Source organism: Triplophysa rosa, linkage group LG12 (assembly GCF_024868665.1).
Source record: "Triplophysa rosa linkage group LG12, Trosa_1v2, whole genome shotgun sequence".
NCBI lineage: Eukaryota > Metazoa > Chordata > Actinopteri > Cypriniformes > Nemacheilidae > Triplophysa > Triplophysa rosa.
In genome coordinates this window covers 13176431-13201371 of record NC_079901.1, presented here as the reverse complement: position 1 = coordinate 13201371, position 24941 = coordinate 13176431, and the positions used below count along the sequence as shown (strand labels likewise).

General features: G+C 40.0%; 1 protein-coding gene across 13 annotated transcripts in view; it reads left to right on the top strand.

Moving 5' to 3' along the window:
- The window catches only part of ryr1b (ryanodine receptor 1b (skeletal)), an 83949-nt gene that overhangs the window by 13659 nt on the left and 45349 nt on the right, over positions 1-24941 (top strand). For 9 of the 13 annotated variants that reach the window (XM_057348239.1, XM_057348228.1, XM_057348229.1 and 6 more), the window contains 32 exons: positions 9757-9876; positions 10465-10566; positions 12092-12112; positions 13628-13702; positions 13796-13874; positions 14294-14406; positions 14515-14614; positions 14731-14827; positions 14978-15052; positions 15153-15309; positions 16149-16316; positions 16425-16546; positions 16679-16865; positions 16943-17078; positions 17229-17324; positions 17756-17874; positions 17982-18115; positions 18677-18918; positions 18991-19183; positions 19289-19505; positions 19593-19697; positions 19783-19886; positions 19978-20061; positions 20148-20307; positions 20448-20595; positions 20691-20896; positions 21537-21711; positions 22541-22749; positions 22890-23242; positions 23713-23839; positions 23929-24089; positions 24525-24684. In XM_057348239.1, the coding sequence (XP_057204222.1) occupies positions 10537-10566; positions 12092-12112; positions 13628-13702; positions 13796-13874; positions 14294-14406; positions 14515-14614; positions 14731-14827; positions 14978-15052; positions 15153-15309; positions 16149-16316; positions 16425-16546; positions 16679-16865; positions 16943-17078; positions 17229-17324; positions 17756-17874; positions 17982-18115; positions 18677-18918; positions 18991-19183; positions 19289-19505; positions 19593-19697; positions 19783-19886; positions 19978-20061; positions 20148-20307; positions 20448-20595; positions 20691-20896; positions 21537-21711; positions 22541-22749; positions 22890-23242; positions 23713-23839; positions 23929-24089; positions 24525-24684 (4353 nt within the window). In that variant the 5' untranslated portion in view covers positions 9757-9876; positions 10465-10536. The remainder of the gene's footprint in view (positions 1-9756; positions 9877-10464; positions 10567-12091; positions 12113-13627; positions 13703-13795; positions 13875-14293; positions 14407-14514; positions 14615-14730; positions 14828-14977; positions 15053-15152; positions 15310-16148; positions 16317-16424; positions 16547-16678; positions 16866-16942; positions 17079-17228; positions 17325-17755; positions 17875-17981; positions 18116-18676; positions 18919-18990; positions 19184-19288; positions 19506-19592; positions 19698-19782; positions 19887-19977; positions 20062-20147; positions 20308-20447; positions 20596-20690; positions 20897-21536; positions 21712-22540; positions 22750-22889; positions 23243-23712; positions 23840-23928; positions 24090-24524; positions 24685-24941) is intronic. The other 4 variants (XM_057348240.1, XM_057348236.1, XM_057348231.1 and 1 more) reach the window with 1 other exon arrangement.

The following is a 24941-nucleotide window of genomic DNA, read 5'->3' as shown; positions in this document are numbered from 1 at the left end:
GTAAACAATGGAAGCAATTGGCACAACATAAGGACAACAAAAAGCATAAGCTCAGTAAAACTGGTCTCATATAGCTTACCACAGTATACAAAGCTAAGGTCTTTTTTTAGGGATAGAAAGAGTAGAAAGAGATAGAAGTCTTTTCAGCCGATTCTTAAAGATTGCTACAGAATCTGCTGATCTTGTAGCAGTGGGCAGATCATTCCACAAATGTGGAACAGATCCAGAGAAGGTACGTGAGAGTGATTTTTTCCTTTTTTGGGATTGCACTACAAGACGTCTTTCGTTTGCAGAGCGTAGGGATCTGGCGGGTACATAAGTCTGTATTAGCGAGTGAAGATATGGGGGTGCCGAACCAGTGGTGGTCTTGTAGACCAAGAGCAGAGCTTTGAATTTGATGCGAGTGACTATAGGGAGCCAAAGTAACTTAATGAAGAGAGGAGTGACGTGTGCTCTCTTTGGTTCATCGAAGACCACTCTTGCCGCTGCATTCTGGATCATCTGCAGAGGTTTGGTTGTGCCATGCCAGGGATGTCATGTGTACGGAAAAGAGAAACGGTCCAAGCACTGAGCCCTGAGGCACCCATGTATTGAGATGTCGGGACTCAGACTTCTCCAGGATACTCTAAGTGACCTGCCTGAGAGGTAAGACTTGAATCATTGCAGAGACACCCATAGCCTTGAGGGTCGACAGGAGGATGCAGCAAATGTGTTTGAACACTATCCTGGTTCTCAAACATCAGTGGAACATGTGTGTAATATAATAAACTACATATCTATACCACCAAGGTGAGCAATGCACCTAACACTCGGAAGCTTTTCAAGACATTTAACTCTCTTCTTTGCCCCCCTCCTCCCCTGCCCACTTCATCTTTGACTGCGGAGGACTTCGCTGTATTTTTCACTGAGAAAACATCATCCGTCAGCAAACAATTCTCAGCACCCCAGACCTCGGTACACACTACCCTCACTTCAAACATTGAACTCTCCTCTTTCGCCCCACTGTCTGACACTGAAGACACCAGACTTCTCTCCAGCCACCCCACCACCTGTCCCCTTGACCCAATCTTCTCCTTCAGGCCATATCCAGCAAACTCACACCTGCACTCAAACACATCATCAACACCTCCCTGCTCACCGGCACTTTTCCATCCACATTCAAACAGGCCCAGGTCACACCCCTACTGAAGAAACCCACATTGGATCCCTCTACTACCGACAGTTACAGACCTCTCTCTCCTCCCATTAATTGCAAAAACACTTGACCGGGCAGTTTTCAACCAGGTGTCTTCCTACCTATCCCAGAATAAACTACTGGATGACAAGCAGTCTGGCTTCAAAACAAACCACTCAGCTGAGATTGTACTGCTATCGGTCACAGAAACACTGCGGCTAGCAAAGGCGCAATCTAAATCCTCGGTCCTGATTCTGCAGCGCTTGACACTGTCAATCACCAGATACTGCTAGCAACCCTGTCATCTTTAGGAATCTCAGGCACTCCTCTCCACTGGTTCAAATCCTACCTCTCCGGCAGATCCTTCAGGGTGTCATGGAGGGGCTCGCTGTCCACTGCTCACCACATGATCACTGGGGTCCCTCAGGGATCGGTGCTTAGGCCGCTGCTTTTTTCCATCTACACGACATCCTTGGGACCCATCATACAGGCACACGGATCACTATCACTCGTATCACTGTTATGCTGATGACACCCAGATCTACATCTCGTTTCACCCAGACGATACCACTGTAGCAGCTCGCATTACAGCCTGCCTAGAAGACATCTCAGCTTGGATGAAAGAGCATCACCTCCAGCTGAACCCTGCCAAGACAGAACTACACGTGTTTCCGGCACACCCCACGGTGCAACACGATTCCACCATCCAATTTGATAATACCACAATCACTCCTTCCAAAACAGCCAGGAACCTCAGAGTCATATTTGATGAACAATTGTCCTTCAATGATCACATTGCAAAGACAACGCGGTCATGCAGATATGCCTTATTCAACATTAGAAAGGTTAGACCCTATCTCACTGAACATGCGGCACAACTCCTTGTCCAGACCCTGGTAATCTCAAGGTTGGACTACTGCAATGCTCTCCTTGCTGGTCTTCCTGCAAAGGCTATCAAATCACTCCAGCTGGTTCAGAACGCAGCAGCACGCCTCGTCTTCCAACAGCCCAAAAGGGCTCATGTGACACCCCTTTTCATCTCTCTCCACTGGCTACCAGTTGAATTCAATTCAATTCAGTTTTATTTATATAGCGCTTTTCACAATGTGCATTGTTCCAAAGCAGCTTTACAGGAGCAAATAAGAAAAACACAGAAAGGTAAAACACAGCACAGTGCATGGTGTTTATAGACCAAGCAAGATCATTATAATAAATAATATCTAATAAATAAATGAATAAATAAATAAATAAATGCAGTCTCCCGGTGAGCAAGCCAACACTGCACTGCTCTGCTGTGGCGAGGAACCCAAACTCCAATGCTGAATAATGGAGAAAAAAAAACCTCGGGAGAAACCAGGCTCAGCCGGGAGGGCCAGATCTCCTCTGACGTGTCATGGCTGCACTCAGTGACCCCGACCAAAGCCACCGAGCAACGTCCACGAAGAACAGGGAGAGCCCACGAGCCGCGACCCAGGAAGCCCCACCCGCCGAAACCGTGCAGGTCCAACCCGGTCCCATTCCGCGATCAACAACAGACAACAGAGGAACAACCAGGGAAAAGTAGTAATGGCATAATTAACTTTATTCCTCTGTTGTCCGACATCGACCACAAAACAAGACCAACCAGACCAGACCCACACAGTCCCAACAAATGAAACGCCCCGAACCACAACCAACAAGCCCCCCCACTCCCTACAACACCCACCCAGCTACCTCCAATCAAAGTCACTGAGTGCAGCCATAACTTCAAACTGCTGTCGTGTGATGTAAGTTTAGCATTAAATACCAAGTATTGTAAATTTAGCATTTATGTGACAGGTAGTCCGTCTTTGCTCTCGGTTGGGGATGGAATTGTCTGAGCTGGGCCGGCCAGATGGTCGCCTTTTTCTTGGGTGGTGATGGAATTGCCTTGGATGGAGCTGGATGGTCAGTCAGTCCGCAGGCTCTCGCAGGAGGATGGCACGGGATTTTCAGATGTAGCTGGCGTAATCTCTAGTTGTGGATGGGCATATGACGTTCATCTGGGTCTGGCGGAATCTCTCCCTACCTCGGGATGGGCATCCCGAGGCGAGGGCAGAAACAGAAAGAGAATAATTAGCGTAGCTGCTGTTCATTAGCTATGTATTAGTGAATGCTTGGCTGAAAAGATGTGTCTTTAATCTAGATTTAAATTGGGAGAGTGTGTCTGACCCTCGAATAGTATCGGGGAGGCTATTCCAGAGTTTAGGTGCTACGTATGAGAAAGCTCTACCCCCTTTGGTGGATTTAGTTATTCTAGGTGTTATCAAAAGTCTGGAGTTTTGAGATCTTAGAGAGCGTGATGGGTTGTAGTGTGGTAGAAGCTCTGTTATGTAGGTAGGGGCTAAACCGTTTAAGGCTTTATAAGTAATTAAAAGAACTTTAAAGTCAATACGATACTTAATGGGTAACCAGTGAAGGGTTGATAACATTGGGGTTATGTGATCGTATTTTCTGGACCCGTTGAAGCCCGTATCAGATTCAAGTCACTAATGCTTTCCTACAGGACTATCACTGGATCTGCACCGGCATACTTTCACACCGTCCTACACTCCTACACCCCATCAAGAACCCTGGGTTCAGCAAACGAGCGGCATCTTGTATTGCCTTCTCAAAAGGGCAGTAAATCGCTTTCCCGCTCATTCTCCTTCACAACTCCTTCCTGGTGGAACATTCTTCCTAACTCAGTCCGGTCAACCACATCTTTCACAACATTCAAAAACTACTTAAAACCTATCTCTTCTGTGAATATTTGACAGACAAATAAAAAAAAAAACACTAACCCTTTCTCTTTCTCTCAACAGGTATTGGTCTAGCTTTTGCTGAAACTAGTAACTATGTATTAGCACCTATTGTATTATTGCTCCTGTATGACATATCGCTTATTGCTCCCTGAACTCTCTGTAAGTCACTTGGATAAAAGCGTCAGCTAAATGGCAAAATGTAAATGTATATCTGTGGTTACTTTTTCAGGACAACTTACATCATACATGAAATGACCACTTGTTTAAAATGATCTTATATTGTATAATATTCACATTTAAAACTTGTTATATCTAAAGCAAAAAAATCATGTAGTTCTCTGCCTTTTCAATGCAGCAGTGTCCATTTATCAGACACTGTCTCTGTTTCCCTGTTTTTACCTATGGTGTTTTTATGACTGTTTAAAAAGTGCCAGTCATTTGCATGACAGTTGTGTTTTGTTGTGCTCTACACCTGCTGCGGTTCTGTAAATGAGTTACATCTCCTGAAATGACTGCCTGTAGTTTGGTGTGCTATCAAATCCCTGTCAATTGAGCTATGGTGACTTTTATAAAACCGGTTGCTCTGATGGTAGAAAACATATAACACTCTTGAAAGGTGTCTTATATCTAGAGCTGCCGAAATGTTGAGGTTGTTACTTGCTGCATGGAACCCAGCAAAGAATTAGAATTGAAGACTCATTTTACTTCAGTGGTTAATTTTTTTAGTCCATTGTTCCTTTTCGGGATTTCGATGGACTTTAGTATTAATCATACTGTATGTGCCCTTATACTGTACACATTTTTGGACATTTGGAGCCACAATAGGGAATTGTTTTATACAGGTTGTCCCACCCCAAACGTATGCCATTGGTTGAGTCCGCTATGTTGGGATGCAGTAACACACCGAGCAACACACATAGGCTACACATTTTAAATATAAAGTCTCTCTCTTCCAGAACAAGTGATAAAAGATATTTATGACTCATCCTGTACTACACAGATTTTTGTTCAGTAGTAAGCAGGGATCTTTGGTCCGATTGTACTGACAGGAAAACAACATCCGTGACCCAATAAATGCCACAGTGGCTGTATGACTACAGGCAGCCCACCTTCAGATAAAGTGACATTTTATACATCAGCAGGGTGCCCTGATGGACCTTTATAGTCCAGGTTAGTCAGGGCAGACAAAAGCATTTTTAAAAGGGACAGCCTTTTATGCACACCCAGCTCCTCCTCCTCTCTATTGACACTTCCTGTCACGCTTTTTCTCTTCTTCTCTCCTGCGCTAATCCACCCACACCATCCTTCCATCCATCAGTGTCTGTGGTCAGTGGAGGCTGTAGTTGCAGTGATGGGATTTGGCATGAGGCGGTCTTTATCAGCAAACTGAAGATGCAGGGGAATCCCCACACTGTTTCTAATTATGAACACTGGTGTGTTGTTTTTAGGAGCTTTTTGCATTTCCTCTTTTACACCTGATATTTGTCTAAGTAGAGCCTGTAATGATTATAAGTTAGACTGCTGTGAATGGATCCCAACATTGCTGTTTAATGGGAAATGTTGCATATATTTTGATATATATTTATTAATTTAGTTCATATTGATTTTACAAATTCGAATCATTCTCTTATTGCATAGTGTGCATTGCATTATTCAGCAAGATAATGCATATTGCAGTTGTTCTCAATATTGTAAAGAGCACTAATGCAAATGCACCTTCAAAACATAAAGCAAATATGCAAAACACCTGTTTTATTTGTACCTACTGTTTTTCCAACACCCCTAGAGGCCAGCTATTTAAAATAGTTCACCTAAAAATTAAAATCCTGTCATCATTTACTCACCCTCTTGTCATTTTAAACCTTTATGACTTACTTTCTTTCTGCAAGAAGATATTTTGAAGAATGTTGGTAACCGAACAACAGCGGTACCCATTGATACGCATTGGTTTTGTGTCCGTATAATAGAAGTTATTGGGTACCGCCATTGTTCGGTTACCAACATTCTTCAAAATATCCTCTTTATTTGAGAGTGGTGGTGAAGCACCTGCGTTTCTTATTTGTTTTGACACCCACAGGTGCAGCAGCCGTTCTGTAAACACAGTTTGGGCTCTTCAGAGGAAAGCTAGAAACTAAAAGCAGCTGTGTCAGCTCACTGTGTGTCCACACTAAAGCACCTCACTGCAGTTAACAGCCAGCGAGTCCATCCTAGCTTCTCATTTTTTTGTATATGAATCAATACTGTTTAATCATAGCATAATGAAGATGGATTTAGTTGCCCGTCCCCAAACAAACAGCCATCAATACCTCTGCCAATGCTGTCAGTTGCTTAATCATTCTGTATATCAGTAATAATCTTCTTTATCACATTGGTAGATCATTATAGGTGCACCTTAAAGGGGTCATATAGCGCGAATACGTGTTTTTCTGTGTCTTTGGTGTGTTATAAGTTGCCCATGCATGTATTAGACACGTAAAATTAAAGTGTCGGAACAAAAGATGCATTCGATCTAAAAGCGAATGCTCACCCAGACCTGCCTGAAACACCTCGTGTAACCACACCCCCACAAATCTACGTCAGTTCGTGGTATGAGTTGACTAAGACCGCCCAAATGTATATGCAAGTAAGGTGGGTGTACCTGAAACTACAATTGCTTTGGAACCTGATGTTAGAGTAAGAGGCGTTACATTTCCGTCACACGCTTGCAGTATTCGACCAATCACTACGCACTGGTTAACTGGCCAATCATAGCACACCTCGCTTTTCAGAGCGATGAGCTTTGTAAAAAATCTGCGAGTTTCAGAGAGGCGGAGCAAAGAGGAGATGCAAACATGCACAGTATGTGGAAAATGCAGCGTTTTTAACCTTAAATTGTGTATACACATTGCATTACATCTAAAACAAACTATAAGTTTGTTTTAGATGTAGTTAACTATTTAGCCGTGTCATATGACCCCTTTAATGATTCATACATTAGGCTACTGACAGTGCTCCCATGGATTGAAAATTGTAGTTTTCTATGTAAATATTTATTATTGCTAACTAACACTGTGTACACTGTTTGGTATGTATTCCTTATTACATTTCCTGACATATTTGCAATTGAAATAGAATGTCTCTGTGGTAAATATTTATCAGTATTGATCTATTTAGTAGTTAGGTTATGTTTTGGAGTGGATTTGACACAAATCAGTAATAAGATATTCATATTTTGGTCCATTTTCTGTGAAGTGAGAGAGGTTTAAATGCACTTAAAGGAACAGTTCACCCAAAAATAAAAATTCTGTCATCATTTACTCACCTTCGAGTTGTTCCAAATCTGTATAAATGTCTTTGTTCTGATGAGCACAGAGAAAGATATTTGGAAGAATGCTTATAACCAAACAGATCTTGCCCCCCATTGACTACCATAGTAGGAAAAAATACAATGGTAGTCAAAAGTGCCCCAGAACTTGTTGCTGTCCTACATTCTTCAAAATGTCTTCTTTTGTGTTTAACAGAACAAAGAAATGTAAACAGATTTGGAACAACTTGAAGGTGAGTAAATGATGACAGAATTTTCATTTTTGGGTGAACCGACCCTTTAAAAATGCTGTTTTTGTTTGTTTTTGTCTGTTTAGGACACAAGTACAAGTATATACTGTACAGTATGGCCTCAAATGTAGAACACGTACATATATTAGAAACCACGATGTTGATTTCGCATATTGTTTTAAATAATCTGTTCAACTATTTGAAAAGGTCTTGCCATGAGTCTAGACCTAAATATGGTCTGACTGTAATCTTAAACCTGTCCTAACAAGCATATCAAGTCTGCCATATTATAGCCTGCATTCTCTATCCAGTGTTTATCCAAACCTTCCCGGTCTTTGTTCACAGTAATCTGTATGATCATTGAAGTCTTCAAGCGACACATTAGCGCTGATTGTTTGATTCACATAGTGTAAAGCGTTCTGCATCTTCTAAATCCCTGAGCCTATTTATACAGAGATGAGCTAAGCGTGCAGATCATGGGGCTAACCATGAGACCGCCAGATCGGACCTCAATACCTTAGTGGTCAGTAATGTCGTAACTGATTCATTTATAAAAGATTTGCATTTGATTTTTGTCTGACGGATAATCTTCAACAGGTTTTAGAAACATGAATCAGACAGTCAAGTTTGGAATTTTTAGTGTGTGCAGTTTGTTGGGGCAGTGTGAACCAGAATTTACCATATTAAATAAATATATGGCATTATGGAAATTGGTTTGCCATTAATATTTGATTAACACTGTCTAAAACACTGTCTAAGTAACAGAAGTGTTACTTGTTACTATTAACAGTATACAGTCCATTAAATAGATTTCAAATAATTTTAAGCAAAGTTTATGTATACAGTATATTATTCTATACAAAAAATAATTTCAGCCATTATAAATATTTGTTTGTATTTCCCTCAATAGCCTTTATATCAATGTGCTAAGCTTCAAGTGGCGGACGTTTCCCTTAAAACATCAGTCGATATGCTGTAGACTGTGCAAAGATAGTTTTTGATACTATCTGCACCCTCCTCTTTATTGACATTGACCTTATACTGGGCAGTGCCGTGTCTCTAATAGTTTATTGGACGGTTGCTTTTCGTCGGTGGGTTCTGAAAATGGGCCAACAAGACTTGATTCACTGCATTAAAATTCATATCAGGATGAGGGTTATGTATACACTCACACTATCCACCTACTTCAAACAAGCTTGAGGCTGTTTTACCTGGCTATAACTGTTTACCTTGCCCCATGTCAAGCACTCTTTGAATTGTTTTTGCAGTATTCAGTAACTAGTAATAGACATTTTGGATGAAACAAAGTGGAAACATCACTGCTTTTACTGAACATAATGGTGAACTGTAACAATGCAGTATTTTAGTTAAAAGTAGCATTATGTCTGACTAAAACAAATTATATTTTAGTGCATCATTATGTCTGACTTATTTTGTTTGATCTTATTTTATATTTTACAATTTTTACATATTTTCTATTCTATATTTTATTGTATTTTTTTATTCTATTTCATTTTTTTATTTCTATTTGTTCTATTTTATTGTATTTTTTCTATTTTATTCTATGTTTTATATTCTATTCAATTTTTCTATTCTATTCCAGACTCTGTGTTTAGTAAGTATTAAACTGCTCTTTAGTTATGTTAAATCTGTTTGACCAGTCTGATATCAAATCTACTTTCCAGTTGAGTGTGTATCTTGTGAACTACTAAGGGATTTCAATTTTTTTAGGGCTCTGTGCCCTACACTTACCGAAGGGTAGACTGTCCCCATTTCCTCTGTGCTGGGGAGTGTGGGACAGAACGTGCCTGATCACAGCAAGAAGACTGAAATATATAGTGTAGAGGGGAAGCAAGGAGAAGCAGTGGCGAGCGAGTTAGTAAGTCAGATCGTGAGTTTTGAATTTTGACAAAGGTGCCGCTACAGAACATTGAAAGATTATTAAAGTGAGAGAGATGGAATGTGATGAAAGAGGAAAGGAGGTTGAAGGGAGAGAGATGAAGCCACATCATGAGTCAGTAGAGAGAACAGCTGAGAATGCTCAGCGACAGGTGGAGGGTGTTTGGAAGGGGGGCGTGTTTATTACTGTATTTACACTTCACTGCCCCGGACAGATCAGCCTGTGTGTGTGTGTTTGTTCACTAATCACTGTCTTACCATCAGACACATTTACACATCTCACTATGAATAGGCATTTATTGCATTGTCATAATTAATTGTCACCTGTCTGTCACGAAAGTCTAGTCACTGTGTGTTCCTTTTCTTTTTTCTCACGGCCCACTGCAGGAAGACCAAGTTGTGCTCCAGTGCTCTGCGACCGTTCTGAAGGAGCAGATCAAGCTATGCCTTTCCTGTGAAGGCTTCGGAAACCGTCTGTGCTTTCTTGAGACAACGTCAAACGCCCAGGTACAGCCATAAGAAAATAAAACCACATTTTGTGATGAGATTGATGAGATTCTTAAAGGTCCAATGTGTCATTTTTTGGAGGATCTGTTGACAGGAATGCAATATCATATACATAACTAAATGTCTTCAGAGGTGTATAAAGACCTTACATGATGAAGCGTTATGTTTTTATTACCTTAGAATGAGCTATTTCTATCTACATACACCGCGGGTCTCCTTACATGGAATTCACCATGTTGTTTCTACAGTAGCCCTAAACGGACAAACTGCTCTACAATGCATGTTTCGTAAATGTTATCTCCTTCTGCAAAGAAATGAAACCGTGATGACATCGTAGTCCTGTGAGAGCCGCCGTAGTGCTTCGAAAGGGGAGGAGGGGTTGCAATTCACAACCTCACCACTAGATGCTGCTAAATTTTGAACTCTGGACCTTTAAGTATCTTTACAAAATGAATAAAAACCCAATGAATTCCCCATAGTGAATTCCTTCTAGTGTCTATAATTTTCACAACAGCAATCAAGAAACCTAATTAATCGATTCAAAGCCATTAAGCACAATGAGTGCAAACATTTGTGCGTTTTCTGCAGAATGTGCCGCCTGATCTGGCGATCTGTGCCTTTATACTGGAGCAGTCGCTCTCGGTACGAGCCCTGCAGGAGATGCTGGCAAACACCGTGGATATGAATGAGGTGAGAGTCTGGATAAAAAAGAGAGAACGAGGGAGGGGCGGAGAGGTGGAGTGCAGGGAGGGGTTTGTGAAACAAAGGGTCAAATGGATGATGATGGACATAAAGAATAGGAATTATTACAATTATTTATTAAAAACATGGTTTACTTGTACAATAGACACATACACTGCGGTCCAAAAAACCATTAGCCAACTGAAAATACTTTATTTTCTAAAGTTTTAATTACAAATGAACATAATAATAGCAGATTTCATTTTTCTAATGAGTTAGTTTTTTAAAATTAGTGTTTTCTTGACCTCCTTTTGCTTTAATAACAGCAGTGTTATTTTGTACATGTATGCATGAACAACGGTCAGTATGCTTTGAGAATGTTTCTTACACTTTCTTAACATTTTGTATTTGTTAAAGGAATAGTTCACCTTCAAAATGAAAATTATGTCATTATTTACATGCCCTTTTGTCATTTCAAACCTGTATGACTTTCTTTCTTCTGCAGAACACAAAAGAAGATATTTTGAAAAATGTTGATAACAGAAGATCGTTGGTCCCCATTGACTTGCATTGGTTTTGTTTCCATACAATAGACGTCAATGGGGTCCAACATTTTTCAAAATATCTTCTTTTGAAGGTGAACTGTTCCTTTTATAACGTGAAACCTAAACCCTTGTTTATTTATAGGTTCAAATACTGAAAACAAACATTTTCAGTATCACAAATACTTCTGCATCACATACTGTACATCACATAATTATCACAAATTTTCTCACATTTGTGACCCTGGACAACAAAACCAGTCTTATGGGTCAATTTTTCGAAATTGAGATTTTTACATAATCTGAAATCTGAATAAATAAACTTTCTATAGATATATGAGTTGTTAAAATAGGACAATATCTGGCTGAGATACAACCGTTTAAAACTCAGGAATCTGAGAGTGCAAAAAAATCAAAATACTGAGAAAATTGCCTTTGAAGTTGTTAATCAGGGGCACTGTGGCAGACCATCCACTCACAAAAATAAAGTTTTTATATATTTAAGGTAGGAAATTTACAAAATATCTTCATGGAACATGATCTTTACTTAATATCCTAATGATTTTTGGCATAAAAGAAAAATCGATAATTTTGACACACACAATGTATTTTTGTCTTTTACAAAAAATGTTCCCGTGCTACTTAAGACTGGTTTTGTGATCCAGGGTCACATTTGTTTTTAATTTTACGTCAACCCAAAACTGATTTGCAGGTTCACAAACTAAAAAACACTTATGTTTTCATTATCTTTTCAGACATTTTGCAATTTATAAAAAGATTAATGCTTTGTCCTTCTACCCCCTTACTTTATTTATTATTTAAAGTTTTTTATTACTGCTTTGTTTTGTTATATTTTGATTGATCTGGTTTGTGACAATCAGAGGCATACATATCTATTTCTGCCTTTGAAAGAAACACAAACACTGTAACTTAACTTCCTGTACTCTTTGTCTCCCTCCTGACCCTTCATCCCCCTTTCATGCCAACTTTAGGCAATCGATTTGGAGAAATGGGTATGTCTCATACTGTATCATATCTTTATTATTTCAAAACGTAGCACTCTTCCTCTCCTAAATCTTTTTCTACTCTGTGTCCGGTGTGGATGACAATGCTGTATCTCCTCTTCACCCTTAAACCATTACTTCTGTCTGACCTTTGACTGCTGTCACCTGTTTCTTACTCTGTCTGGTTTGGTTGGAGTTGAAAGCCCATTTGGCTTCCAAATGGCATTTCAATTGAGAGCTAGTCTGTGTGTATAAATGTGTACATTTGTTAGAGAGAGAGAGAGAGAGAGAGAGAGAGAGAGAGAGAGAGAGAGAGAGAGAGAGAGAGAGAGAGAGAGAGAGAGAGAGAAGGATGAGCTTAGTGCCACTGAATCCAGGGTAAGGTTATGATGATCTTCAGCTTGTAAGACACCAACACTTATCACTTACATAAGGTACGCAAGTAGATTTCTATAACAAACCATACATAGTAGACTGAAACTATGAATGTGAGTTCTGATAGGGTGGGTGTTAACAGGGTGTTATTATATATGATGGAACACGTCCGCCTTGGCATGGTAGACAGATGTTCACCTGGCTCTGTAAACAACAGGCTTTTTCCATCACTTACATTACTGGGAAGCCAAATGAAAATAGTGTGGACCACAGCCCAGAGGACAGTCCTGTCAGAAGCCCTCTGAGCCAGTGCTAATGTGGACTGGCGAGAGGGGGAGTAACATTCTGACCCCGTCCCAGGTGACCACGGCTGTTGTGCTGAATTAAAGGATTAGTTCACCTAAAAATGAAAACTTTGCCGTCACTCGTTCACCGAACGATTAAACTTTATTTCACCTGTAGAAGACAAATAATAACATTTGGAAAAAAATTAACTGGTCATTTCATTCTGTGAAATTGCAATGAATGGGGTCTTGAAATGAATGGTAACTTAAGAACGGATTTTTTTCAGGCTTACAAAACCGAATAATTCGTTCATGGAGGGTGAACATGTAATGACATTTTTAAGTGAACTGTCCCTTTAATGTTTGATACGGTGCTCTCTCTCTCTCTTTCTCTCACTTGTGTAAATCTACTCATTCAGAGTGAGACATTGATAACGGTACATATGACTAATAGCAACAATAATCATGTTCTTTTGCTTTTAAACCTTACTGGATGTTGAGAAAAGGTAAGCCGTCCTCAGGATGTGTCTGTTGTCCTAATGGCGGAAGAATGTAAATCCACCTGGTTTGGTGTGACCTTTGCCTCCTCTGTTCATTGTTTCTGTACTTACAGTATGTATCCGTAACACCTCCTGTGAATGTGAAGAACTCATGGTGCCTCGCTGTTTTCCTCCTTTCATAACACTAGGGTGTTTTCCCTATTTTTGTGTCTCTCCTCATGTGAGCACGGTGGAGCTCAACCCTTTATCTATGTATAATGTGAAATGTACCATACAACATCGAGTCAATCTTCTCCTAACCCCTCACGGCACTATTTACTGTATGAGTCATCGAAGGTGCTAAACTTTTCTCTTTTGTGCTTCAGTCTTCTCAGGGAGGAGGTCACCGAACACTGCTCTACGGTCACGCCATCCTCCTTAGACACCATCACTCTGGCATGGTGGGATACACGTGGCTTTTTTACCATTTGCAGCTTTTAAAGGAAGCACTTGTTTACGTGAAGATTTAAATGTCTTTTTGGTCTGAATTACAGTATCTTAGCTGCTTGACAACATCCCGCTCACTTACAGACAAGCTGGCTTTTGATGTCGGCCTGCAGGAGGATTCGACAGGTACATAACCTGTGTTATTTATTTGAGTCGAAGGGATAGTTTACCCCAAAATGACAATTCTTTCAGCATTTCGTCACCCTCATGTCATTCCAAACCTGTATGACTTTCTTTTTTCTGCTGAACACAAAAGAAGATATTTTGAAGAATGTTGCTAAGCCAACGACGTTGGACCCCATTGACTTCCGTCATATGGACACGAAACCACTGAGATATTTCTCAAAATATCTGTATTTGTTTTCTACTGAAAAAAAGAAAGTCATACAGGTTTGGAATGACATGAGGATGAGAAAATGATGCAAGAATTGTCATTTTTTAGGTGATCTATTACTTTAAGCATTTACAGTATATTTGATATTATTGTGCGTATTAGAATATTTTCCACTGGACAGATTCAATGATGTGTTGCTTTGTACTTTCAGGGGAAGCGTGCTGGTGGACCATCCACCCCGCATCCAAGCAGAGGTCAGAGGGTGAGAAAGTCAGAGTAGGAGATGACCTGATCCTGGTTAGCGTATCATCAGAGAGATACCTGGTAATGTTTTCTGAACCATTGATTGGATCATAATGTTAACTGTTAACTGTTCATTTCATGATGATTGTCTTTGCATTCGACTTCTGATTTATGTGTGTATTTTTTCAGCATCTGTCGTACGCCAGTGGGGATCTGATGGTCGATGCTTCCTTCATGCAGACTTTATGGAACATGAATCCCGTCTTATCAGGGTGTGAGCTGGCAGAAGGTACGCAATTACAAATTCATTGAATTTGCATTCAAGCAAAACGAAAGTAAATCGTTTTGAAATGTTGAAGTCGACTTCAGATTTTTGAACATTCAATTAATATATGTCTTTCTCAGGGCATTTAACCGGAGGTTATGTAATAAGATTGTTTCATGGTCACATGGATGAGTGTCTGGCCATCTCACCACCTGATCAAGGAGAGGATCAGCGCAAGTAAGACAAGAAACGTTCATTTTTATGTCAGCAAAAGTTTTTTGTTATACATTTAGTGCTAAATATTTTGTTTAAATGAATGTCATTTGGTTTGATATGTTGTTATGTTATAATGAATCAATTGAGTCATATTGTTCTCTCTCACTGTAGGATTGCACAATATGAAGGAGGGGCCGTATGTAGTCAGGCCCGATCGTTGTGGAGACTTGAGCCTCTGAGAATAGGGTGAGAGAATCTCTCGACTCATCTTTTTTTGCTTTATTAACTGTTACATTGTGTTATTCTTGCGTGTGGTTTTTAACACGTGTCTGTTGTTTCTGTGTAGTTGGAGCGGTAGCCACACGAAGTGGGGTCAGCCCTTCCGTGTACGTCACATCACAACGGGTCGCTACCTGTGTCTAGATGAGGAAAAGGGTCTTATGGTTCTGGATCCAGAGAAAGCCAACACCAAACAGTCTGCCTTTTGTTTCCGCGCATCTAAGGTCTAGAAGGATACAAAATTATAACAATATCATCTACTTTTCTTACTTGTAGATGTAAAGTGCCATTCATTTCACAGCAACACTTGTGATAGTTATTATTTTTCTTTTAATGTAAAAAAGAATCCCGTAAATAAAGGTAATTTTCTGGCAGCTGCGACACCATTACAATACTGTTAAGTTTTTTTTTCGTAAGAAATTAATTTTGCGGCGTAATGCATTAATTTAAATTAGACTGACAGGGAGTGGATTTAATTGGACGAGGTTCACCGGGTATTTTTCACTCCTGGCCTATGAAAATAAAGGAAAGTTAACCTTTATAGAAATATTGAAAATATAAAGTAAATTTATAAACAGGTAATGAAATATATGTGTAAATATTGCTATATACTAAAATTTATATTTTATTACTATAAATACTATACAAATAAAATATTATACACTCTGATTGTATAATCATTTTTAATAATTATAAAATAAAAAAATAAATTAAAACTTTTTTTTAATTTTGATAAACATTTTGATGTCAGGACATTATCATTCGTCCTGATAATTTTTTAGCAATAACTTAGTTCTTTAGTAATAATTTAAATCATTTTTTAAATCATTTTTTATCATTCATTAAAGCTTTACATTGATTTGCTTTTATTGTTCATTCATTCTAAGTTCAACTGCATTTTAAAACGCCTTCTTAATTCATTTCTGAATGTCTTTTAACCCTTATATAAAATAATTCAGTATACACATCAACCAATTATCCTTAAACTCTAATCACTTTCCACTCTTTTTCTTTCCTCTGTGTTGATTATGTTCCATGTGTTGTGCTTGTTCCTGGAGAGCAGGAGAAGGTTGAAGGGGCTCAGAAGAAGCGTGATGTGGAAGGAATGGGTGTTCCTGAGATCAAGTATGGCGAGTCCATGTGCTTTGTGCAGCATCTCTCCACAGGCCTGTGGCTCACATACGCTGCTCTAGATGCTAAAGCGGCTCGTCTGGGAACTGTGAAGAGAAGGGTATAGAGCCTGGCAATTTTAATGGACCTACAAACCGTGTGATGCTAACTGGTCTTTCAACTTTTTATATTTACTGTGATATCTTACAAATCGTTCTCTTCATCTCAGGCCATTTTACATCAAGAGGGCCATATGGATGATGCGCTCACCGTGTCTCGCTCCCAGACAGAAGAATCTCAGGCTGCTCGTATGATTTATAACACCACTGGCCTTTATACACAATTTATCAAGTACGACGATACACCACATAATGTGCATTCAGTAATGCTGCATACAATTTCAACGATTTGGTTATATAAAGTAAATTTGACCAAATATTACTACCTTTCATTCATGTGTGTGTTCTCTCTGTTGTACGTTAGAGGTCTGGACTCTCTGAGTGGGAAGAACAAATCGTCTGGCCCGGTGTCCCTGCCACTGGACGGAGTGATTCTGTCTCTGCAGGATTTAATCCATTACTTCCGGCCACCGGAGGAGGAGCTGGAACACGAGGAGAAACAGACCAAGCTACGCTCTCTACGCAACCGACAGAACCTCTTCCAAGAAGAGGTGTGTGTTTGTGCCTGTTTGAGAGCCAGACGATCAGACCTAATCCTCATTTACATTATATTTATTTGGTGTTGTAGGGGATGATCACCATCGTGCTGGAATGTATAGATCGTCTGAATGTCTACAACACTGCTGCACACTTCTCAGAGTTTGCCGGGGAGGAGGCAGCTGAATCTTGGAAGGAGATTGTCAATCTGCTGTATGAACTGCTCGGTGAGACTCATAATAGTCATTGATAATTCTTCCTACAAAATGACCATATGCTTTGATGATTCAGGTCAAAAGCGCCATTTGAAAATATCTTGAAATAACATTTTTATAAGTCTACTGTGTGTGACAGAATATATCTGTTTGTTTTTGTAGCATCTCTGATCAGAGGAAACCGTTCTAACTGTGCTTTGTTCTGTGATAACCTGGATTGGCTAGTCAGTAAACTGGATCGTCTGGAGGCTTCTTCAGGTATATTTCCTTCAAAAGTCACCACAAAACAACCTTTTAAAAAGGTTTTTTTCTTAAAGGTCTGGTGTGGAATTTTTGGAGGATTTATTGACAGAAATGCAATATAATATATATAACTACTGTGTATCTTGAGAGTTGTATAAAGACTTACATCATGAAGTGTTATGTTTTTATGATCTTAGAATGAGCTATTTCTATCTACATACACCGCAGGTCCCCCTACATGGAATTCACCATTTTGTTTCTACAGTAGCCCTAAACGGACAAACTGCTCCACAGAGTGTGTTTCGTGAATGCGTTATCTCTTTTGGCAAATAAGCGAAAACGTGATGACATCTTAGTCCTGTGTCAGCCACCGTAGTGCTTCGAAAGGGACGGGGATCTCCACATTGCTCCTTTAAGTATCAAACACTTTTTCTGTCTGTCTCCAGGCATTCTTGAGGTGCTGTACTGTGTTTTGATCGAAAGTCCTGAAGTCTTGAACATCATCCAGGAGAACCACATCAAGTCCATCATTTCCCTTTTAGACAAACACGGTCGAAACCATAAGGTCTGTTAGCAAACATGTCATTAAGATTCAGCGTATAACGAATTATAAAATCATTTTATCACACATCTTCTCGTTTTAAATCTCACCATCTTCTTTTATTTGGTCAGGTTTTGGATGTACTACGTTCTCTGTGTGTGTGTAACGGTGTTGCTGTGAGGTCCAATCAAAACCTCATCACAGAAAATTTGCTTCCGGGTCGTGACCTCCTGCTGCAGACTAACATTGTTAACTATGTATCAAGGTAAGGTTGAAGACGAGTGAGAATGATGAGGTTTATCATCCCATTTTTATTCACTGCAATTTATTGAGCTGATTTCTATTCAACATTAAGGGCACAATGGTCATCTAAAGATTACAAATATGAGAGTTTTTTTATTAACCAAAGAGTTACAGATCAAGCTCTGACATTTTTGACCAGCTTTAATTCTAATTGGTTTAGGCAAAAAATGATGATGCCCAAATATGACGAGGTTAAAGCCATATTATTGCCAATTGTGTAAATGATTACATTTTCATACAGTACATTTCTATAATCACACAATCAAATAAAAGAAAATGTAAAACTCATTATTCCAGTTTTTTTATATATATCGTAAAATTAATTATATTAAAATTGATATTTGTGAAACTATTTGTACAGTAAAAATGTATATAAAAATGCCTAAACTCTAAGATAAAATAAAAAAGATACCCAGATAGTCACTGTAATCGGCTTTGTAGACCAAACATGCTGTTTTCCAGCACAATATTTTCTCTATTATGTTAAAACACGTTTTCTGTAAACGTTGCTTGCACTTTACAGCATGAGACCCAATATCTTCTTGGGTACCTGTGAAGGTTCCACCCAGTACAAAAAGTGGTACTTTGAGGTGATGGTGGACTACGTGGAAGCGTATGTGACGCCTCAGGCGACCCATCTGCGTGTGGGCTGGGGCATGACTGAGGGCTACAGTCCGTACCCTGGAGGAGGAGAGGGATGGGGCGGCAACGGTGTGGGTGATGACTTTTACTCCTATGGCTTTGATGGTCTTCACCTGTGGTCAGGTAAATATGATCTGAGCGTTTGCAATACAAAGCTGCGTGTTTGAATGTTTCTTACATGTTAGTTCTCTTTAGGTCATGTATCACGTCAGGTGGCTTCACCCAACCAGCACGCCCTGGCAGCCGATGACGTCGTGAGCTGCTGTCTGGATCTGAGCGTGCCCAGCATCTCCTTCCGTATCAACGGTCATCCGGTCCAGGGGATGTTTGAGAACTTCAACCTAGACGGCCTGTTCTTCCCCGTCATTAGCTTCTCTGCTGGAGTGAAGTAATTGACATTATATGCTTTCTATTGTGGGATTTGTCTTTTCATTTATTTTCATTGATCATTTTTCTCTGACATTGTTATCCTGCATTTTCTTTCATTCTACAGAGCTCGCTTCCTCTTAGGTGGTCGCCATGGTGATTTCAAATTCCTGCCGCCTCCCGGTTACGCGCCGTGTTACGAAGCCCTTCTGCCCAAAGACAGAATGCGCATCGAGTCTATTAAAGAGTATAAGCACGACTTCGATGGAGTCCGAAACCTTCTGGGTCCCACACAGTCTCTCACACACACCTCATTCACTCCCTGTCCCGTTGACACCGCCCAGGTAAACCAGTCACTTTGTGACTATTACTTCATCTCCCGTAGTCTTTAAATCTTGCTTGCTGATAACAGTTCTTGTCAAAATGTGTAGATCGTCTTGCCTCCTCATTTGGAGCGCATCAGAGAGAAGCTTGCTGAAAACATTCACGAGCTTTGGGCTGTGACCCGTATTGAGCAGGGCTGGATCTATGGAGTGGTGAGTGACTCTTTAAGAAAAACACATGCCGATTTTCACCATGAAGATTCATTCTGAGTGACTGTGTGAACTTTCTCTCTCTTAGTTCAGGGACGATAATAAGAAGCTACACCCGTGCCTGGTGGATTTCCAGAGTCTTCCCGAACCTGAGAGGAACTATAACCTTCAGATGTCTGGAGAGACCCTGAAGTGATTATCTTTTCAAGTTCAGACGTTTGTCCTTCAGCTGTCTATCCAATTCACTGATCGGTTAACATTATTTTCTCCCTGCCCTCTTCAGAACCCTCTTAGCTCTTGGCTGTCATGTGGGCATGGGAGATGAGAAAGCAGAGGAGAACCTGAAGAAGATCAAACTGCCTAAAACGTATGTAAACCTAATGCACAGGACACATTCCTGTACATGCCCAATGTCTTTTTTGGATGATGTATAACCTTTTAGTTGTTTTTCAGTTATATGATGAGCAATGGATACAAGCCTGCTCCTCTGGACCTCAATCATGTCAAACTGACACCCAATCAGAACCAGCTGGTGGAGAAGCTGGCAGAAAACGGGCACAATGTTTGGGCACGGGACAGAGTGAGACAGGGCTGGACCTACAGCATTGTGCAGGTAAATATGGACCCTGTGGTATGTATAATGTGTGTAGTTGTGGTGTGAACTCTGCTATTAATGTTTCTTAAGCATTATCATTGAAGTTATAGTTATCGTTCTCAGTGTGAATTGGCCTTTACACTTTCTCTGACCCTCAGGACATCATGAATAAGCGTAACCCTCGTCTGGTGCCTTACAACTTGCTGGACGAGAAAACCAAAAAAACCAACAGGGACAGCGTGAACAACGCTGTACGCACTCTGATAGGTTATGGATACAACATTGAACCTCCAGATCAGGAGAGCAGTACGTTTCTATTTTAGAATTTTCTATTTTGATGTTGCCTGTAATCACTTCAGTAAGTAAAATTTTGACAATTCTAAACTCTTTTTTTCCCCCAGGTAGTCTTGGTGTTGACAACACGCGGGGAGATAAAGTGCGTATCTTCAGAGCTGAGAAGCATTATGGTGTCACATCAGGAAAATGGTACTTTGAGTTTGAGGCCGTAACCACAGGAGAGATGAGGGTGGGCTGGGCTCGACCGAACGTCCGTGCTGACATTGAGCTCGGTTCTGATGAGTTGGCGTATGTCTTCAATGGAAACAGGGTCAGTGATGTCATACTGTATATATTTTCAGACTTTTGTTCATAGTGTCACTTACTTATTCATATCATTTGTCTACGAAACTATTTCAGACATTAAATCATATATATTCTTATCAGAACGTTAGTAAGGTCAAGAGAAACATTTTACTTAAATAACACGAAACTTTTGAACGTGTATATCTGAAATCTTTGTTTATACCATGTAATAGGTTCTGGGAGGTCTTTTCAGCTAATTTGAGCAACAGATTTAAAGTCCCAGTGAAATTAAAAATGACAATACCTGTTTTTTCATGAAATATTGCTGCGTTTATTGTAAATAGCTCTTCTCTTTTTAAAATTCATGTGCCTTCATAATCCTCAGTTAAAATCTGAAAATGCACTTCGGCCCTCTAGTGACTATCCATCTCAAATGACGTATGTTAGAGGGCTTGGGCGGAGCATCCGTTAACCCTCCCCTTTAACTGTCTGCTCCCAGTTCCATTTCAAAATGCAACGGCTGTTTCCTTTTCACTCGGAAATGCGTAAGAATACGGAAGTAAAAACTCGCAATTTCCAATACATGGAGACTTCAAAGTTGCTGACTAACAAATTTAAATTGCCGCAATAAATGCTAAATTGCTCTCTTATTTCCTGTCCCGCAGGCTCAACGATGGCACATCGGGAACGATCCGTTTGGCCGTCAGTGGCTGTCTGGTGATGTGGTGGGCTGTATGATAGACTTGACTGAAATGAACATCATGTTCACACTGAATGGAGAGATGCTGATCAGCGATTCTGGCTCTGAAATGGCCTTCAAAGACATTGAGATTGGAGATGGTGAGGATTGGTGTTATAACAGGTGTTGAAGTAAAGGTGGTTATCACAGAGTTCAATAGATTGTTCTGAGAGAAAATGCCACTCAGCTTCTTGAATGAGCTTTGCTGTTGCAATTTAACCAGTCAGGAAATAGCTGCAGTTATTTTTGGTCTCGAGAGGCTAGTTTTCAGGACACAGAGCTGTACTAGTCTTGGATTTAAAATGGTGTTTAAAAGAACATTTACCACTGATTGTGTAGTTGTTTTTATGTTTTTCTCACTTCCATGTTATTTTATACAAACCTGTAATGTAACTTCTTGGAAAAAACAAATTAGGAGTACATTTGTGTGAAAATAGTAAAAAATGGATTTGGGAGACAATGCACTTTTATAAATTGGGTCCTATTCACTGTTCATTATACTGTCAAAAGAAATCACATTCTGAGATAGAAAAAAACATGAACGTGAGTAAAAGACCCAAAAGTGAAAATTCTGTCATCATTTCAATCTGTATCAATTTCTTTGTTCTGATGAACACAGAGAAGATATTTGGAAGGATGCTTGTAACCAAACAGTGGCCACCATTGACTACCATAGTAGAAAAATTGCTTTATAAATGTTCTGTTGAACACAAAAGATGTAGGAAAGCAAAGAGTTCTGTGGCACTTTTGACTAGCATTGTAATTTTTCCTACTATGGTAGGCAACGGTGACCAAGAACTGTTTGCTTACAAGCAGAAAAAAATGAGCTGTCAGATACCATATTTGGGAATACACAAATAGCTTTGAAGAGAGCCAAAGCACTTATCTCTTCAGTAAATGAGTCTTATCTCCCTGTTCTTCTGCCTCCAGGTTTTATTCCAGTCTGCGCATTGGGTCTGTCTCAGGTGGGCCGTATTAACCTGGGTCAGAATGTTAGCAGTCTGCGTTATTTTGCGATCTGTGGGCTCCAAGAAGGCTTTGAGCCATTCGCTATCAACATGAAGAGAGATATTACCATGTGGTTCAGTAAGAGTCTACCACAGTTTGTTCCTGTACCTACTGAACACAATCACATTGAGGTACTGAAAGGGGTCCGCGTCATTGCTGTGTGTCTTTTTCCTGATATACAAGTGCACATTATATCAATGTAGAATTCACTATATTAAAGATGACACTTAACTTTCTTATCGCTCTGTATTTGTTCTCATTGAATTTGTAGGTGTCTCGTGTGGATGGAACCGTGGACAGCGCCCCCTGCTTGAAAATGACCCATAAGACATTCGGATCCCAGAACGCTAACACAGATATGCTGTTCTTCAGACTGAGCATGCCTGTGGAGTTTGACCTTACCTTCAAGGTTCTCGCAGGCAGCACTCCTCTCACACGTACCCTCACCATCCCAGAAGAAGAGGTGCTGGAGGTAGACCCTGACTCTGACTTTGAGGTCCTGAAAAAGTCAGCCAGTCGCAAAGAGCAGGAGGAAAAGGAAAAGGAGCCGTCGGTGCCCAAAGATATTCCCGGCAACCATGAGAATGACAAAGATACCGCATCTGAGAAAGGAAAGAAGAAAGGGTAAGAGCAGAGGGGTTGATAAAAGAAGCATCCGATGGTTCTACACATACTGTATGTAGTAGGGTGGTCAAAAAGCATGCCATTAGGTTAAAGAGACAGTTCACCCAAAAAAATGTAATTCTTTCATAATTTAATCGCCCTCATGTCATTTCAAACCTGTATGATTTTCTGCTGCAGACCACAAAAGAAGATATTATGAAAAACGTTGGTAACCAAACAACATTGGCCCCCATTGACTTTCATTGTATGAACACAAAACCACTGAGACTCAAAATGTCCTCTTTTGTGCCTCGCAGAAGAAAGAATCATATACAGCTTTTAAACCACATGAGGGTGAATAAATGATGACAGAATTTTTATTATTGGGTGAACTATCCTTTTAATAAAATGAAATATTTACCATTAACCGATAATTTAGGATGATGTTAATAGGCTGTGACTAATTTGACCTCTCGATGTTCCTCTTTCAGTTTTCTGTTTAAGGCTAAAAAAGCAGCAATGATCGCCCCTCCACCACCTCCAGTCATGCCCCGTTTGTTCGTGGATGTGGTGCCCGATGACCGTGATGACCCAGAGATCATCCTCAATACAACCACAGTCAGTCCAACATCTGATCTATCAAACATATCACACAGTCAGCTCATTTTTTCTTGCTTATCATTCTCTCTCTCCTTCTCTCTGTGCAGTACTATTACTCTGTGCGTATCTTCGCTGGGCAAGAGCCTAGCGGCGTGTGGGTAGGCTGGGTCACCCCAGATTTCCACATGTATGACCTGAACTTTGACCTGTCTAAGATCCGTACCGTCACACTGACAGTCGGAGACGACAAGGGTAACATACACGACAGGTAAGACAAGTTTACTCCATTGAATTTTTCTTCACTGTGCTAAATTTAAATGTCAAGTCAAACTATTAAAATGAGGCCGTGTGAATAAAAATCTTTTTTTATCCAATACTCATTTTTGAACAGATCTTAAAATACACATAACATTTTGTGTTGTATAAACATTAATATGAACTTGTTTTCTTTGCAGTATTTAAGATCAGCAAACATTCAATCCTTTTTGTCACTTTTGCCCATTTCAATTTGATGCAAATACAAAACGATTTTTTATTTGGAATTTGGGAGAACCGTTGTCAGTATTCACAGGATACACAAAATTGCACACAAAATACGTACCTATAAATAGGTCATTCAGAAAAACTGAAAAGAAGTTTGGAGTGGTCTCAGAATTTTTTTGACAGCTGAATGTTATAAATATTGATCTGGTTTATGTTTTAGTATACGGAGAAGTAACTGCTACATGGTTTGGGGAGGAGAGTTCGGCAGCAGCCAACAGAGGTTCAGCCAGGAGGATCTGGTCATTGGTTGCTTGATTGACCTGGCAACAGGTCTCATGACTTTCACAGCCAATGGGAAGGAGATCAACACTTTCTATCAGGTAAATGCAAAAAGGCAATAGAATACCACAGAGAAGGCCGAAACCTGAAGCGAGGTTGCATTTTAGCACTTCTGGTTCCATCAAAGTCAATGGGTTTTTTATACAGTTTAGGGTTTTGGTTAAATGCCTATGATAAGGTTTGTAGTTAACAAAACCTTTAAACATTTTCAGGTTTTAATCTATGACATAAAACACACCAGTTATAACCCACTCGTGATTTTTAAAGCTTTATCGTGTCTTAAAAACGTCGTTGCTAA